The sequence below is a fragment of the Geotrypetes seraphini genome, chromosome 8 (assembly GCF_902459505.1).
Source record: "Geotrypetes seraphini chromosome 8, aGeoSer1.1, whole genome shotgun sequence".
Classification (NCBI taxonomy): Eukaryota; Metazoa; Chordata; class Amphibia; order Gymnophiona; family Dermophiidae; genus Geotrypetes; species Geotrypetes seraphini.
The window spans coordinates 50533896-50548578 of NC_047091.1; the positions used below are offsets into that span (position 1 = coordinate 50533896).

Consider the following 14683-nt stretch of genomic DNA (forward strand, 5'->3'; position numbering starts at 1 on the left):
CTTGTCCAAACCTTTCTTAAACCCATCTATTTAACTGCTGTTACCATATTTTCTGGCAACAAGTTCCAGAGTTTAACGATTCATTGAGTGAAAAAGTATTTCCTTCTATTGGTTTTAAAAGTATTTCCCTGTAACTTCATCAAGTGTCCCCTAGTCTCTGCAATTTTTAATGGCATAAAAAAATTGATTCACTTGTACCCATTCTATACCACTCAGGATTTTGTAGACTTCAATCATATCACTCCTCAGCTGTCTCTTTTCCAAGCTGAAGAGCCCTAACTGCTTTAGTCTTTCCTCATCCCCTATATCATCTTGGTCGCTCTTCTTTGAACCTTTTCTAATTTCACTATATCTTTTATGAGATACGGTGACCAGAGCTGAATGCAATACTCAAGGCAAGGTCGTACCACGAAGCAATAGAGGCATTATAATATTCTTAGTCTTATTTACCATACCTTTTCTAATAATTTCTAGAATATTGTTTGCTTTTTTGGCCACCACTGCAGAAAGTTTCAGCGTATTGTCTACAATGACATCTAAATATTTATCTTGGATACTAACCCCTAAGGTGGACCCTAGCTTCTGGTAACTATGATTTGGGTCAGCATCAGGATCTGCACCTGAAAAGTTATACCAACTGAAACCTGGCGTAAATACATCTAAGTTAGGTGCAGATCTGCCATATTCTATTCAGACTGAATGCAATTTCTTGGAATGCCCTTGATCTATCCATGCCCCATACATGGCCTCACCCCTTTTTGGATCCACACAGAAAATTTATGCACACATCTTTATAGAACCCCACCAAGTAGGAAGATGTATGCATAAATGTTAATTGTTGCCAATTAAAGCACTAGGGAGACCGGATTCCTGGAAGCTATACAGGACTGCTTCTTGGATCAGCTTGTCAGAGAACTGACGAGAGGAAATTCCACTCTGGATCTAATCCTTAATGGGCTAAGAGGACCTGCAAAGGACATGGAAGTAGTGGGACCGTTGGGAAACAGCGATCATAACATGATCAAGTTCATAGTTGAAGTAGGAATACCAAAGAGAAAGAGAACCACAGCGACAACTTTTAACTTCAAGAAAGGAAACTATGAAGCAATGAGGGTAATGGTAAGGAAGAAACTCAGGAACACCACAAAGAAATGGCAGACTGTAGAGCAAGCATGGTCTTTATTCAAGGACATGGTAAGCGAGGTGCAAAATCGGTATATCCCCAGATTCAGAAAAGGGTGCAAAAAGAGCCGAACAAAAGACCTGGCGTGGATAACTAAAGAAGTGAAGAAAGCGATAGGTGATAAGAAGAATTAATTCAAGAAATGGAAAAAGGGCAAAACTGAGGAGAACTGGAAAGAACACAGGAAGTATCAAAAAGAATGTCACCTTGTGGTTAGAAAAGCAAAAAGAGAATATGAAGAGAGGCTAGCCAGGAAAGCACAAAATTTCAAACCGTTCTTCAGATATGTTAAATGGAAACAGCCGGCTAGGGAGGAGGTGGGACCGAAGATGACAGAGATAGGAAGGGAGTGGTGAAGGAGGAGAAAGAAGTGTTCTTTTTGTCAGTATTTACAAAAGAAGACACATCCAACATACCGGAACCTGAACAAATCTTCAAAGGAGATCAAGCAGAGAAATTAACATCCATGGAAGTAAGCTTTGAGGACACACAGGCAGATAGAAAAATAAAAATCTGACAAATCGCCGGGCCCAGACGGAATCCACCCTAGAGTATTGAAAGAACTAAAGGAGGAAATAGCGGAACTACTACAGCAGGTTTGTAATCTATCCCTGAAAACAGGCGTGATCCCAGAGGATTGGAAGATAGACAATGTTACGCCCATCTTCAAAAAGGGATCTAGAGGTGACACGGGGAACTACAGACCGGTAAGTCTGACCTCGGTTCTGGAGAAAATGGCGGAAGCGCTGATAAAAGATAGCATCGAGGAGCATCTGGAGAGACATAAACTTATGATAACAAGCAAACATGCTTCTGCAAGGGAAGATTGTGCCTGACGAACTTATTGCACTTCTTCGAAGGAATTAACAAACAGATGGACAAAGGGGACCCCATAGACACTGTATACTTAGACTTCCAAAAAGCCTTTGACAAGGTACCCCATGAACACCTACTTCGGAAATTAAAGAACCATGGGGTGGAAGGAGACGTACACAGATGGATCAGGAATTGGTTGGCGGGCAGAAAGCAGAGGGTAGGAGTGAAGGGCCACTACTCGGACTAGAGGAAGGTCACAAGAGGGGTCGGTGCTTGGACCGCTGCTATTCAATGTATTTATAAATGATCTAGAAATGGGGATGAAGAACGAAGTAATAAAATTCGCAGATGACACCAAGCTATTCAATGGGGCTAGGACTAAAGAGGACTGCAAAGATTTACAAACGGATCTAAACAAACTAGAGGAGTGGGCGACGAGATGGCAGATGAAGTTTAATGTGGAGAAATGCAAAGTCTTACACGTAGGAAACAAAAACCTGAGGTACAGCTACACAATGGGAGGGCTGTTATTGAGTGAGAGTTCCCAAGAAAGGGACTTGGGGGGTAATAGTGGACATGACAATGAAGCTATCGGCACAATGCGCAGGGTCTGTTAAGAAAGCAAATAGAATGCTAGGAATAATCAAGAAGGGTATTACAAGCAGAACGAAAGAAGTTATCCTGCCGTTGTATCGGGCGATGGTGCGCCCGCATCTGGAGTACTGCGTCCAATATTGGTCGCCGTACCTAAAGAAGGATATGGCGATACTTGAGAGGGTTTAGAAGAGAGCGACACATTTGATAAAAGGTATGGAAAACCTTTCATATGCTGAAAGATTAGAGAGACTGGGGCTTTTTTCGCTGGAGAAGCGGAGACTTAGAGGGGATATGATAGAGACTTATAAGATCATGAAGGGCATAGAGAAAATGGAGAGGGACAGATTCTTCAAATTTTTGACAACTACAAAAACGAGAGGGCATTCCGAAAAATTAAAAGGAGACAGATTCAGAACAAATGCTAGGAAGTTCTTCTTCACCCAACGGGTGGTGGACACCTGGAATGCGCTTCCAGAGGGAGTGATAGGACAGAGTACGGTACTGGAGTTCAAGAAGGGATTGGACAATTTTCTGAAGGAAAAGGGGATAGAAGGGGATAGAGGGCTAGTATACAGGTCCTGGACCTGATAGGCCGCCGCGTGAGCGGACTGCTGGGCATGATGGACCTCAGATCTGACCCAGCAGAGGCACGGCTTATGTTCTTATGTTCACTCCCCTCTTCCTCCTAAGAAGTGGGTTTCACCCTTATCCTTTGACTCCCTCATTCCAAAGCTCCCTTTTAAACTGTAAGAGCCCTGCCTCCTGTGTATTTATAGCACAGACGTTAATCTGTAAAAATGATTTTATCAGGTGGGCAGGAAGCCTGGAGGCTTAGTACACTTGGTAAATGGTCTCATTCCAGATTATTCATTAACAGTCATCCTGGTATAAAAAAAAAAGGAGTTATTTTGATACAAGTTTGAAATGGGCAAGGAGCCAGCAGAGATCTGCACCACTCCAGTCCAACCTCTTTTCTTTGCACTGTATATGCAGTCAACTTTTCGCTTGTTTTGTACTTCAGAAATGGAAAAAGGCATCCCTTTGAATAAAGTGTGAATAAAAATCCAGCCTTTCCCCCCCCCCCACACACACACACTGTATTGTTCATCCTCTGGTACAGATGTTAGCTCGCTGTGAGGTTCCTCCATCTTCCTTTGCCCCTTACCCTTTTACCCTTTGGCCTGTGCAATGAGATTTATGACAAGAGGACAAGGATTCGATTCCCTGGGTCTGGAAATTACTGTTGTCTCAGTCCCCTGAAACACCAGTTGTCTTAATCTTGGCCAGCTTCCTTAAGCTCTGAACGGCTGGACAGAAGTGAAGCCAAGACATAGAGCAGAGGACTCAGCGGTGGGAAGCAGAGTTCAGCTGTATTAAACCTCCTCATCCCCTACCTTTGAAGTCCATTGAGTCTTGCACAGCTGCGAGAATTGTCTGTCATGCAAGAAGGGGGAGACAGGAATGGAGGGCTAAGGTCAAACCACACTGGGATATCCCCTTCAATGAAAATGTATTTAGAATTATAATATAGTTACTGACAGCAAATCACAACCGGTATGGTCCGTCTGATCTACCCAATAAGGTGGTTAGAATTATACTTGCTACCCCAAGTAGCGCCCCACTCCCTGCCTTAATTTATGGTTGTACCTGTCACTCTGTGCAAGTTACACTCATCTATGCACTGTTTAAAATGTGAAGGTCATATATAGGAGCCCCTTTATCCCACACATTTTTGAATTCTGTCACTGGTTTTGTCCTCACTACCTCCACCAGAAGGTTCTTCTAAGCATCTGTCATCCTCTCCATGAAAAAGTGTGCTACTCCTACAACTTCAGTTCATGTCCTCTAGATCAGTGTTTCTCAACAGGTACGCGGGCCGCCTGTTGGGGGTACGCAGCCTGGCCGCCAATTCCCCACATTTCTGCCAGTCCATCTGCTGCTGCCGCCGCCCAGGATCCCATGTTCCTGCCCCCCCCCCCCCCGCGACAACCTTCTTGGAGCCGCATTTCAGTCTTCGGCAGCGCTCCTTGTGATGGACAGTTCACGCAGCGATTCAGGCGTTGCATGTAAGTGGCTGACCCAGAAGCCTTCTCTCTGACATCAGAGTTGACATTGGAGAGAAGGCTTCTGGGTCAGCCATGTGCAGTGCGTAGGTTGCTGTTTGCACCATCCATTGCAGGAGTGCTGCTGGGGGCTGAGGAGCGAGTGCAGTTCAAACATAAGAACTGCCATCTCCGGATCAGACCTACGGTCCATCGAGACCGGTGATCCGCACACTGCGGAGGCCCAGTCAGGTGTACACCTGATGTAGTTTTAGTCACCCATATCCCTCTATGCCTCTCGTAAGGAGATGTGCATTTAATTTGCTTTTGAATCCTAGAAAGGTGGATTCCGCAATAACCTCCTCTGGGAGAGCATTCCAGGTGTCCACCACTCACTGCGTGAAGCAGAACTTCCTGACATTTGTCCTGGACTTGTCCCCCCTTAGCTTCAGTCCATGTCCTCTTGTTCGTGTCACGTTGGACATTGTAAATAATTTTTTTCTCTGCTCTATTTTGTCGATGCCTTTCAGTATTTTGAAAGTCTCAATCATATCCCCTCGCAGTCTCCTCTTCTCAAGGGAGAACAGTCCCAGTTTCTTAAGTCATTCCTCATATTCCAAGTTCTCCATACCATTTATTAGCTTCATTGCTCGTCTCTGCACCCTCTCCAGCAGTTTTATATCCTTCTTTAGGTTGGGAGACCAATGTTGGACACAGTATTCCAAGTGTGGTCTGACCATTGCCCTATAAAGCGGCATTATAACTTTCTCCGATCTATTCGTGATTCCTTTCTTTATCATGCCCAACATTCTATTTGCTTTCTTTGTTGCCGCCGCACATTATGCCGATGGTTTCAGGGTCCTATCTATCAGTACACCCAGGTCCTTTTCTTCTTCGCTTTTACCCAGAGTTGCACCTGACATTCTATACTCGTATTCCTTGTTCTTACTGCCTAAATGCATTACTTTGCACTTTTCCACATTAAACTTCATCTGCCAAGTAAGGGGGACATGATGTTTTGCGACCGTTTGGGGTTCAATAATAATTTACTTAGTATTACTAGAAACAGAGCTTTGTATTATGTTGCAGCTGAAGTGGTTTGCATACATACAGGTACTTCCTCTGTCGTTAGTGGACTTTCAATCCAAGTTTTATATCTGGGGCAATGGAGGGTTAAGTGTCTTGTCCAAAGTCACAAGGAGCCACAGTTGAAATCAAACCTGGTTCTGCTGTGGTTTAAGTGCCTTTTGTGTTAGGGGGCATGACATGGGTGGATAATTTGACAAGAAATTCCACAGATTAACTGTTTATTGAGTTGGATATGGTGGTGGAGAGGGAACAGAGGGACAGACCGAAGGGGATGCAAGGTGGGGGAATATTAGACATAGTGATGGAGGGAGAGATGTGGAATGGTGCTGGAGAGGGGTGATAGGAATGGGCATGGAGCCAGTGGGAAGTGGTGAAAAATGCTGCACATGATCAGGGGGATAAGAGAGGGGAAATATTGGACTGGGAAGGGGGTCAGAAAGAAGGAAGGGAGGGGAGATGTCAGACCACTGGAAGGGGGAGGAGATGTGTGTGAGAGAACTTGCCCATAGTGACTAATCAGTACAAGTACTTTTTATGTATTTAATGTTGTATGAAAAGTTTAATTAGCATTCCCCAAGACCTTGAGATTGATTGTTTATAACCACGGGGTGCAAGGGGATATCCACCGATGGATCAAACACTGGCTGGCAGGCAGGAAACAAAGAGTTGGAGTAAAGGGCCATTACTCAGAATGGCAATGGGTCATGAGTGGAGTCCCACAGGGGTCGGTTCTGGGACCGCTCATGTTCAATATATTTATTAACGACTTGGAGACAGTGACAAACTGTGAGGTTATTAAATTTGCGGACGACACCAAACTCTACAGCAGGGTTAGAGCCAAGGAAGACTGTGAAGACCTGCAAAGGGACTTAACGAGATTGGAAGACTGGGCAAGAAAATGGCAAATGAGTTTTAACACTGAGAAATGCAAAGTCATGCATGTAGGGAAAAAGAACCCGATGTTCAACTATAAAATGGGGGGGATCATTGCTGGGGGGTGAGCAACCTTGAAAGAGACCTGGGGGTGATGGTGGACACAACATTGAAAGCATCATCACAGTGTGTGACAGCCTCAAGGAAAGCGAACAGAATGTTGGGTATCATCAAAAAGGGTATCACGACCCGGACGAAGGAAGTCATTTTGCTGCTGTATCGGGCAATGGTGCGCCCACATCTGGAGTACTGTGTCTAGTACTGGTCGCCGTACCTCAAAAAGGACATAGCGGTACTTGAGGGAGTCCAGAGAAGAGCGACAAAACTGATAAAAGGTATGGAAAACTTCTCATACACTGACAGATTGGAAGTGCTGGGGCTATTCTCCCTGGAAAAGCGGAGACTTAGAAGAGACATGATAGAAACCTTCAAAATCATGAAGGGCATAGAGAAGGTAGACAGGGACAAATTCTTCAGGCTGTGGGGAGCCACAAGTACAAGGGGGCACTCGGAGAAATTGAAAAAGGACAGGTTTAGAACAAATGCTAGGAAATTCTTTTTCACTCAGAGGTGGACACATGGAACGCGCTCCCAGAGGCTGTGATAGGCCAGAGCACGCTACAGGGGTTCAAGGAGGGTCTAGATAGGTTCCTAAAAGAAAAGGGGATTGAGGGGTACAGATAGAAGTGAAGGTAGGTTACAGGAATAGTCAGAAACCACTTTACAGGTTGTGGACCTGATGGGCCGCCGCGGGAGCAGACCGCTGGGCACGATGGACCTCTGGTCTGACCCAGTGGAGGCAACTTCTTATGTTCTTAAATAGATGATATGGCATTACAATTAGTACTATTATTATGGGGGTGGAGTCAGGGGCAGAGTTTGGGGGCGGAGCTTGGGCAGGGATACTCAGTTGGTATTTGTTAGGCTTAGGAGGTACTAGGCTTGAAAAGGTTGAGAAACACTGCTCTAGAAGTACCACTGCTCAAAACCATCAGGTTCAGGCCACACAAGTTATTTTGTTTGAGTTTGCCAGTGTGGTCAACACAAAAATTTTGACCATATAGGTTATATGGCCAAAGGCTGTGCATTTAAACTGGGGTAGAATTAGGGTGGTCCAGGGGAAGGGTCTAAATCTATACAGAGAGTAGCAATGTCCTGCCGCTTTCTGGACAACTTACCCATTTAACTATGATTGGAGAAATAGACTCAAATTTATGGAGTAATGCAGTATTTGTCAATATTTTGTGGCTCTGACCCCATGACAGAAACCAAAAAAATTGTGTAGCTCCCCTGGTAGTGCAAAAGTTGTGACCCCATTTGGGGTTCTGGCCCACAGTTTGGGAGGCTTAGGTGTAATGTTTTAACTTTATATTTATTAAGCATTTCAAATAACAAATATCAAGCAATACAAACTCAGAGAAAGTTAACTCAGGTAAAGAAAACAAAATCAAAGGGGAGCAGGGAATAGAAGTCATTAGCCATTATACAGTAAACCCCTGCGAATTTGCGGCTTGTGAATTGCGGACTCAGTCATTCACGGTATTTTTCAACTGTCACTTCCTTGTACTAAAGTCATGGTTACACCAATCAGGAGCTGCTTTGACACGCTATCTGGCTATGTGATGGAATATGGCCATTACAGCTGCTCCAGGCACCTCCTTGATTACTTCAACTGAATTGATGCATTTTCACCGACACCCCCCAACCTAGGTTTATTCATATATATACATATTATGGTATTATAAGGTGTGTGCTAATATTGACATTACAATTGCCACACGTTTAGTGCACACGCATGTCAAAACTAACAGAACATTTTAGCACATTCTACTTTAGGTTATTTTTGCATGTTGCATTAGTGCTTAAGCAGCTTAATAAACCCTAACCATGATCCTTTTTAATGATGATATTCAGTAAGGTCTAAACTAAACAGGTTCAGTGCCGTTACCTACATTGATAGCAATGCTAAATACACATGAGTGGGGAACAGGCTGAAAAATTGGAACACATAGAGGTAAGTAAGGAGGATGTCCTCAAACAGATAGACAGGCTGAAATGCGGCAAATCACCGGGCCCGGACGGGATCCACCCAAGGGTTCTGAAGGAACTAAGACAAGAAATAGCGGGCACAATCCAGCATGTTTGCAACCTATCCTTGAAAACTGGTGAGGTACCAGAGGACTGGAAATTGGCGAATGTCACACCTATCTTCAAGAAGGGATCGAGGGGTGACCCCGGGAACTACAGGCCGGTGAGCCTGACTTCAATTATAGGGAAGATGGTGGAAGCTATGATCAAGGACGGCATTTGTGAGCACATCGAGAGAAATGGCCTACTGAGAACAAGCCAGCACGGATTCTGTAAGGGAAGGTCGTGCCTAACGAACCTTCTGTACTTCTTTGAGGGAATAAGCAGTCGGGTGGACAATGGGGAACCCATAGACATCATTTACCTCGATTTTCAAAAGGCTTTCGACAAGGTGCCACATGAAAGGCTGCTTAAGAAGCTGTGGAACCACGGGGTGGGAGGGGATGTGCACAGATGGATCAAGCACTGGTTGTCGGGTAGACTGCAGAGGGTCGGAGTAAAGGGTCAATATTCTGACTGGAGGGGAGTCACAAGCGGTGTGCCACAGGGGTCGGTGCTGGGGCCGTTACTCTTTAACATATTTATCAATGACCTGGAAAAGGAGGCAAAGTGCGAGGTTATAAAATTTGCAGACGATACCAAACTGTGCGGCAGAGTTAAGACCAGGGAGGAGTGTGAGGACCTACAAAGGGACCTTGACAAGCTGGAAGACTGGGCAAACAAATGGCAAATGCGCTTTAACGTGGACAAATGCAAGGTCATGCATATAGGGAAAAAGAACCCGTTGTTCAACTACAAATTGGGGGGGGTATTGTTGGGAGATAGCAGACTTGAGAGAGACTTGGGTGTGCTGGTGGATGCATCACTGAAGCCATCTGCACAGTGCGCAGCAGCCTCGAAAAAAGCCAACAGGATGCTGGGCATCATAAAGAAGGGCATAACAACCAGAACACGGGAAGTCATCATGCCATTGTATCGAGCGATGGTGCGTCCACATCTGGAATACTGCGTTCAGTATTGGTCGCCGCACCTCAAGAAGGACATGGCGGTACTTGAGAGAGTACAAAGGAGAGCAACGAAAATGGTAAAAGGGCTGGAACACTGCCCATACGCCGAGAGGTTGGATAGGCTGGGGCTCTTCTCTCTGGAGAAGAGGAGGCTCAGGGGAGATATGATAGAGACCTTCAAGATCATGAGGGGCATAGAGAGGGTGGATAGGGACAGATTCTTCAGACTGAAAGGGACAGCGAATACGAGGGGGCATTCGGAGAAACTGAAGGGAGATAGGTTCAAAACAAATGCAAGGAAGTTTTTTTTTCACCCAAAGGGTCGTGGACACTTGGAATGCGCTACCGGAGGAAGTGATCAGGCAGAGTACGGTACAGGGATTCAAACAGGGATTGGACGGATTCCTGAGGGATAAAGGGATCGCGGGATACTGAGGGAGGAGCTGGGATGTAACACAAGTATAAAAAGCTAACCAAGTAATGAGTATAGAAACCAAACCAGGTCGTGCATGTGCAAGACCGGAAGGTTAGGACTTCGATAGGAAGACAGGACTTAAATGAGAAACCAAGGTGGCAAGGGAGCCTCTTCTGGTGATACAGACAGGTCGTGACCAGTCTGGGCCGCCGCGGGAGCGGACTGCCGGGCAGGATGGACCTATGGTCTGACCCGGCGGAGGCACTGCTTATGTTCTTACATATTAATGTGCAGAAAGAGCCAATGCCAGTCCCAGACCTAAAATTAACATAGTGACCAAGGTTTCCTCTAATGACCGATTTCCTGTGAGCAAAGGACTGAGTTGATGTGAGCAAACATTTTCCATTACGTTATCCCAATGGCATTATACACACTGTACATAACAAATTAAGAATTTACAAATATAAATTTTAAAAAAATGGAAAATAAGATGATATTTTATTGAAAGGACTTAAAACATTTATGCATTGCTCTTGGTGACATTACAGAGGAAGGGGTTAGAAGAGGGTAGGGAGGACAATGGAGGGCAGGAAGATACAGGAGGAGAAGAGGATACAAGTGATTAGGTGTCAAATAGATGAGTTTTCAGTTTCTTCTGGAATTTGGTGTGGTTAGGTTACGTCCTGGTCATTTCAGTAAGGTCATTCCAAGTTTTTACACCTAGAAAGGTGAGCATGGAGTGGAAAACACGTTTGTATTGCAGATTTTTTGTGGAAGGGAGACTTAGAAGTATTCTGTTTTGGGTTCTGTGGGAAGTAGACCATGCATTGGAGAAGAGCTGGATGAGAGGAGCCGCGGAGTTTCCGTAAAGTATACGGTGAATGATGCATGAAGTTTTGAATGTTAGATCTCATTTCTCAGTTAGATCTCAGAGGCCAACACCTCCTTCCCCAGATCAAGACAGTAAGGTGTCCTGAGCTGAGAAAGGAGGTGTTGGTCAAAAATGTATTAAAATTAGTCCAATGAAAAGATGTCTTCTTAATTCTATTTTCTATTTATATTTATTAACCTAGTTTCTATTTATATTTATTAACCTTTATTTTATTAACCAAACTACTTTATCCTGAATTAAAAATAAAATTCTTTGTTCTACCATTGTTTTATGGCCATGTATGTCTCTGGTTTCTGATATCCTCTGTCTTAAGTCTCTTGCCAGGATTTTTCTCTCCTTTTCCTTGTGGCTTTCTTCAGTGTATTTTTCCACCTCTTTGTCCAGATTTTAATTCATTCTTACTTATCTAGTCTTCAAGTTCACTCTTTTTTTACAGTCTACTGGCAGCTTTCCATCTCTTTCCCTCACCCTCTTTCCATCTCTTTCCCTCGCCCTGCCTCTCCTATTTTATGTACTTCCCCTTATTCCCAGTTTTTCACTAACTCTGTCCTCTTTCTCTTCCCCTTCTATACAGTGTTTGCCTCCTATATCTGCCCTTTCTGTCCCCTTCTATCATTATCTCCCTCCTTTCTGTCTCTCCCCAAATATATTCTCATTTCTCTTCCCTTTTCAATCCAGCATCTTCCCCTTCTATACAGCATCTACCTCCTCTCTCCCCTATTCCATCCAGCTTTTTCACACTCTCTACATCTTCAATCAGTATCTCCCTCCTCTGTCTCTTCCCCCCTTTCATACAGTCTGCCCCCTCTTTCCCCTTTCACTTTCATCATCTCCCTCCTGTCTCCCCTCTTTCATCCATGCTTCTGTCTTCCTTCTTCTATACATTTTATTCCTCCTCCTTTTTCCATCCAGCATCTCCCCTCTTTCCCATTCCACAAATATCTCCCTCCTCTTTGTATTTCTCCTCTTCCATACATCTGTCTCCTTTCTTCCCCTCACCTTCCATCTAGCATCTCCCCTTCTCCTCCCACCCCACTTCCATCAGTGTCTACCCCCACTCTCTCCCCCACCCCTTTTCCACCAGTGTATGCCCCATCCCATGTACTACTACTACTAATTATCACTTATATTTAGCACTGTGTGTGCAGCGCTGTACATTTTGACATTTAATAGACAGTCCCTGCTCAGAAGAGCTTACAATCTAACTTGAACAGACAGACATGACATATAGGGTTGAGGATGCAGAATTCAAGGTGAGAGGAGTTAGGAGTTGAAAGTACTCTCGAAGAGGTGGGCTTTTAACTGGGCCTTGAACACTGCCAGAGACGGAGCCCGCCGTAGGGATTCGGGCACCTTGTTCCAAACATATGGCACAAGACAGAAGGAACGGAGTCTGGAGTTGGCAGCTGAAGAGAAGGGCACAGAGAGCTGAACAGAGCTCACGGAGGGGGGGGGAAATCATACAGGGAGATAAGTGAAGAGAGCTAGTGAGGGACAGCTGAGTGAGTGCATTTATAGGTCAGTAAGAGGAGTTTGAATTGTATTCGGAAATGGATGGGAAGCCAATGAGGTTACTTTAGGAGAGGGGTAATATGAGTATAGTGGCTCTCACGAAATGAGTCATGCAGCCAAATTGGAGGGGAGCGAGATTGCTAAGTGGAAGGCCTGAGATTAGCGAGTTGCAGTAGTCTAAGCGCATGGCGATGACAGCATGAATAAGGATTTTGGTAGTGTGCTCAGAGTGTCCACCAGTATTTGCCCCCATCTCTTCCACCTACCTCGTATCCACCAGCATCAGCCCCCCCTTTCTCCCACACCCCACATCAAATAGCTGCTCCCCCTTGCATCCCCACCACTGCTGTTACTACTTTCCTGAAGCAGCAGCAGCAAACTGAAACAAACCGGCTATGGGACCTTCCCATACATATTCGTGGCTGCCGGCTCTGCCCTTGAAGAAGTGACATCGGAGAGGACAGGCCAGCAGCCGGGGGTATGTATGGGGAGGTCCCACTGTCGATCTGCACGGTGTAGGGTTACCAGATGTCCGAATTTCCCCGGACGGCTTTACAAAACCCGGAACTTTGTCCGGGTATTGAAAAGCTGGTGAAATTGGGGCAGGGGCTCGAGTGCATCTGCTCATGTGCAGATGCATTCCATCCCCGGAGGGAAGAGACGAGGTTTGTGTGGGGCTGGGTTTGAGGGGCGGGACAGGGCAGAGCTGGGGGTGAAGCGGGCCAGAACCGGGGGCATGCAACCTCTTTTACCAGATGGAAAATCTGGTAACCCTAGCACGGTGGGGCTGAATGGATGCACAGCCTTCTGCTAAAAGGTGCACAGCCATGCTACTAAGAGGGAACACTGATAGTGACCAAGTCAGTTGAATGCAGATCCACCAGGCACCACTGTCAGATAGATCATGTGTTTATAAACTATGCAAATGCATTTAACTTGTGTACTTTAAAAAAAGATTGAATGAGAAAGTACTCGTGCTATTTGTCTTTAAAAATTGCTAAAGTGCTACGAATATGAATGCAATTGGCACCTTCTATTGGTGTACGCGCTGAAGGAGCAATTTGACAATTTAAGGTAGGCGTGCTGCTTCCGTACCCTGCACTCACAGGGATGCTTGTTTTTAATGTGGCTAAGCCTGCGGGCAGTTTGAAACCATAGTGTAAAGTGCCAGTTTTTAGTCCTGCCAAGGTTACCTGGGTAACTGCTTTTTGACAGCTACCCTCAAGTTTCAAATTGTACCAGAGATTACACCACACATCTGCTGGTCTTCATTTGGCTCTTTCAGTCTGGCTATAGAAAGCACAGGTCACTCAGACCCAATATATGCATGTGCCGTCTTGGTGTGCTATTTCTAGCCATGGCAAATCGTCCCTTTGGCTAGCAAATTGAAACTGGCCAAACCTTCTATTCTTTACTTAGAAATATAGAAATTGACGGCAGAAAAGGGCTATAGCCCATCGAGTCTGCCCATACCAATGACCCACTCCCCGACTTTTACTCCCCTATAGATCCCACGTGAATATCCCATTTTCTCTTAAAATCTGACACGCTGTTGGCCTCAATCACCTGCTGAGGCAGCTTGTTCCAATATGGCCAAAGGAAAGTGGGTTTTACCTGAGCCAAAAGGCGGACATCTCTCACAGTGTCTTCCCCAGGCCTTTCCCACACGGCTGCAGCAGCAGATCTGTTTGGTGATGTTCCTCAGGATAGGGAGAGAACAGCCACCTTCCCGCAGGATCCTGTAGCAGGGACCTTTGGTTTCCGAGATCACAGCCTGAGCTTTATACAGGAGAGATGGATAGCGAGGGAGAGGGAGGGAGGGAAAGATGGGAATGGGGAGGAAGAACATGGAGGAAGAAGTCAGAGCGGAAAGGGAATCAAAATGAGAGTGAAGGAAGGAAGGGGAAAGGAGTGGGAAAAATAAGGAAGACAGAAAGAAAATCTTCATTAAAAGTAGTAGAGTTTATATGGACATCAATGCCTGGGAGACCTGGGGAAACAGAAAGTGTGATCTTGGTATGATGAGTACTTATCTGTAAGAGAGGTGAGCTTATGAGAAAGTGAATTCAAATGCATCTACTTACTCCAGAGCTGTCCAGAGGGGGTTCA

At 45.3% G+C, this 14683-nt stretch overlaps 1 protein-coding gene across 3 annotated transcripts in view; it reads right to left on the reverse strand.

Annotated features, from left to right (window-relative positions):
* Window positions 1-14683, reverse strand: part of LTBP4 (latent transforming growth factor beta binding protein 4) — a 506304-nt gene that overhangs the window by 125324 nt on the left and 366297 nt on the right. For all 3 annotated transcript variants that reach the window (XR_004540381.1, XM_033955323.1, XM_033955322.1), the window contains exon 11: window positions 14189-14353. Coding sequence is in view for 2 of the 3 variants with exons in the window: in XM_033955323.1 (XP_033811214.1) it covers window positions 14189-14353 (165 nt within the window). In the remaining variant the exon portion in view is untranslated. The remainder of the gene's footprint in view (window positions 1-14188; window positions 14354-14683) is intronic.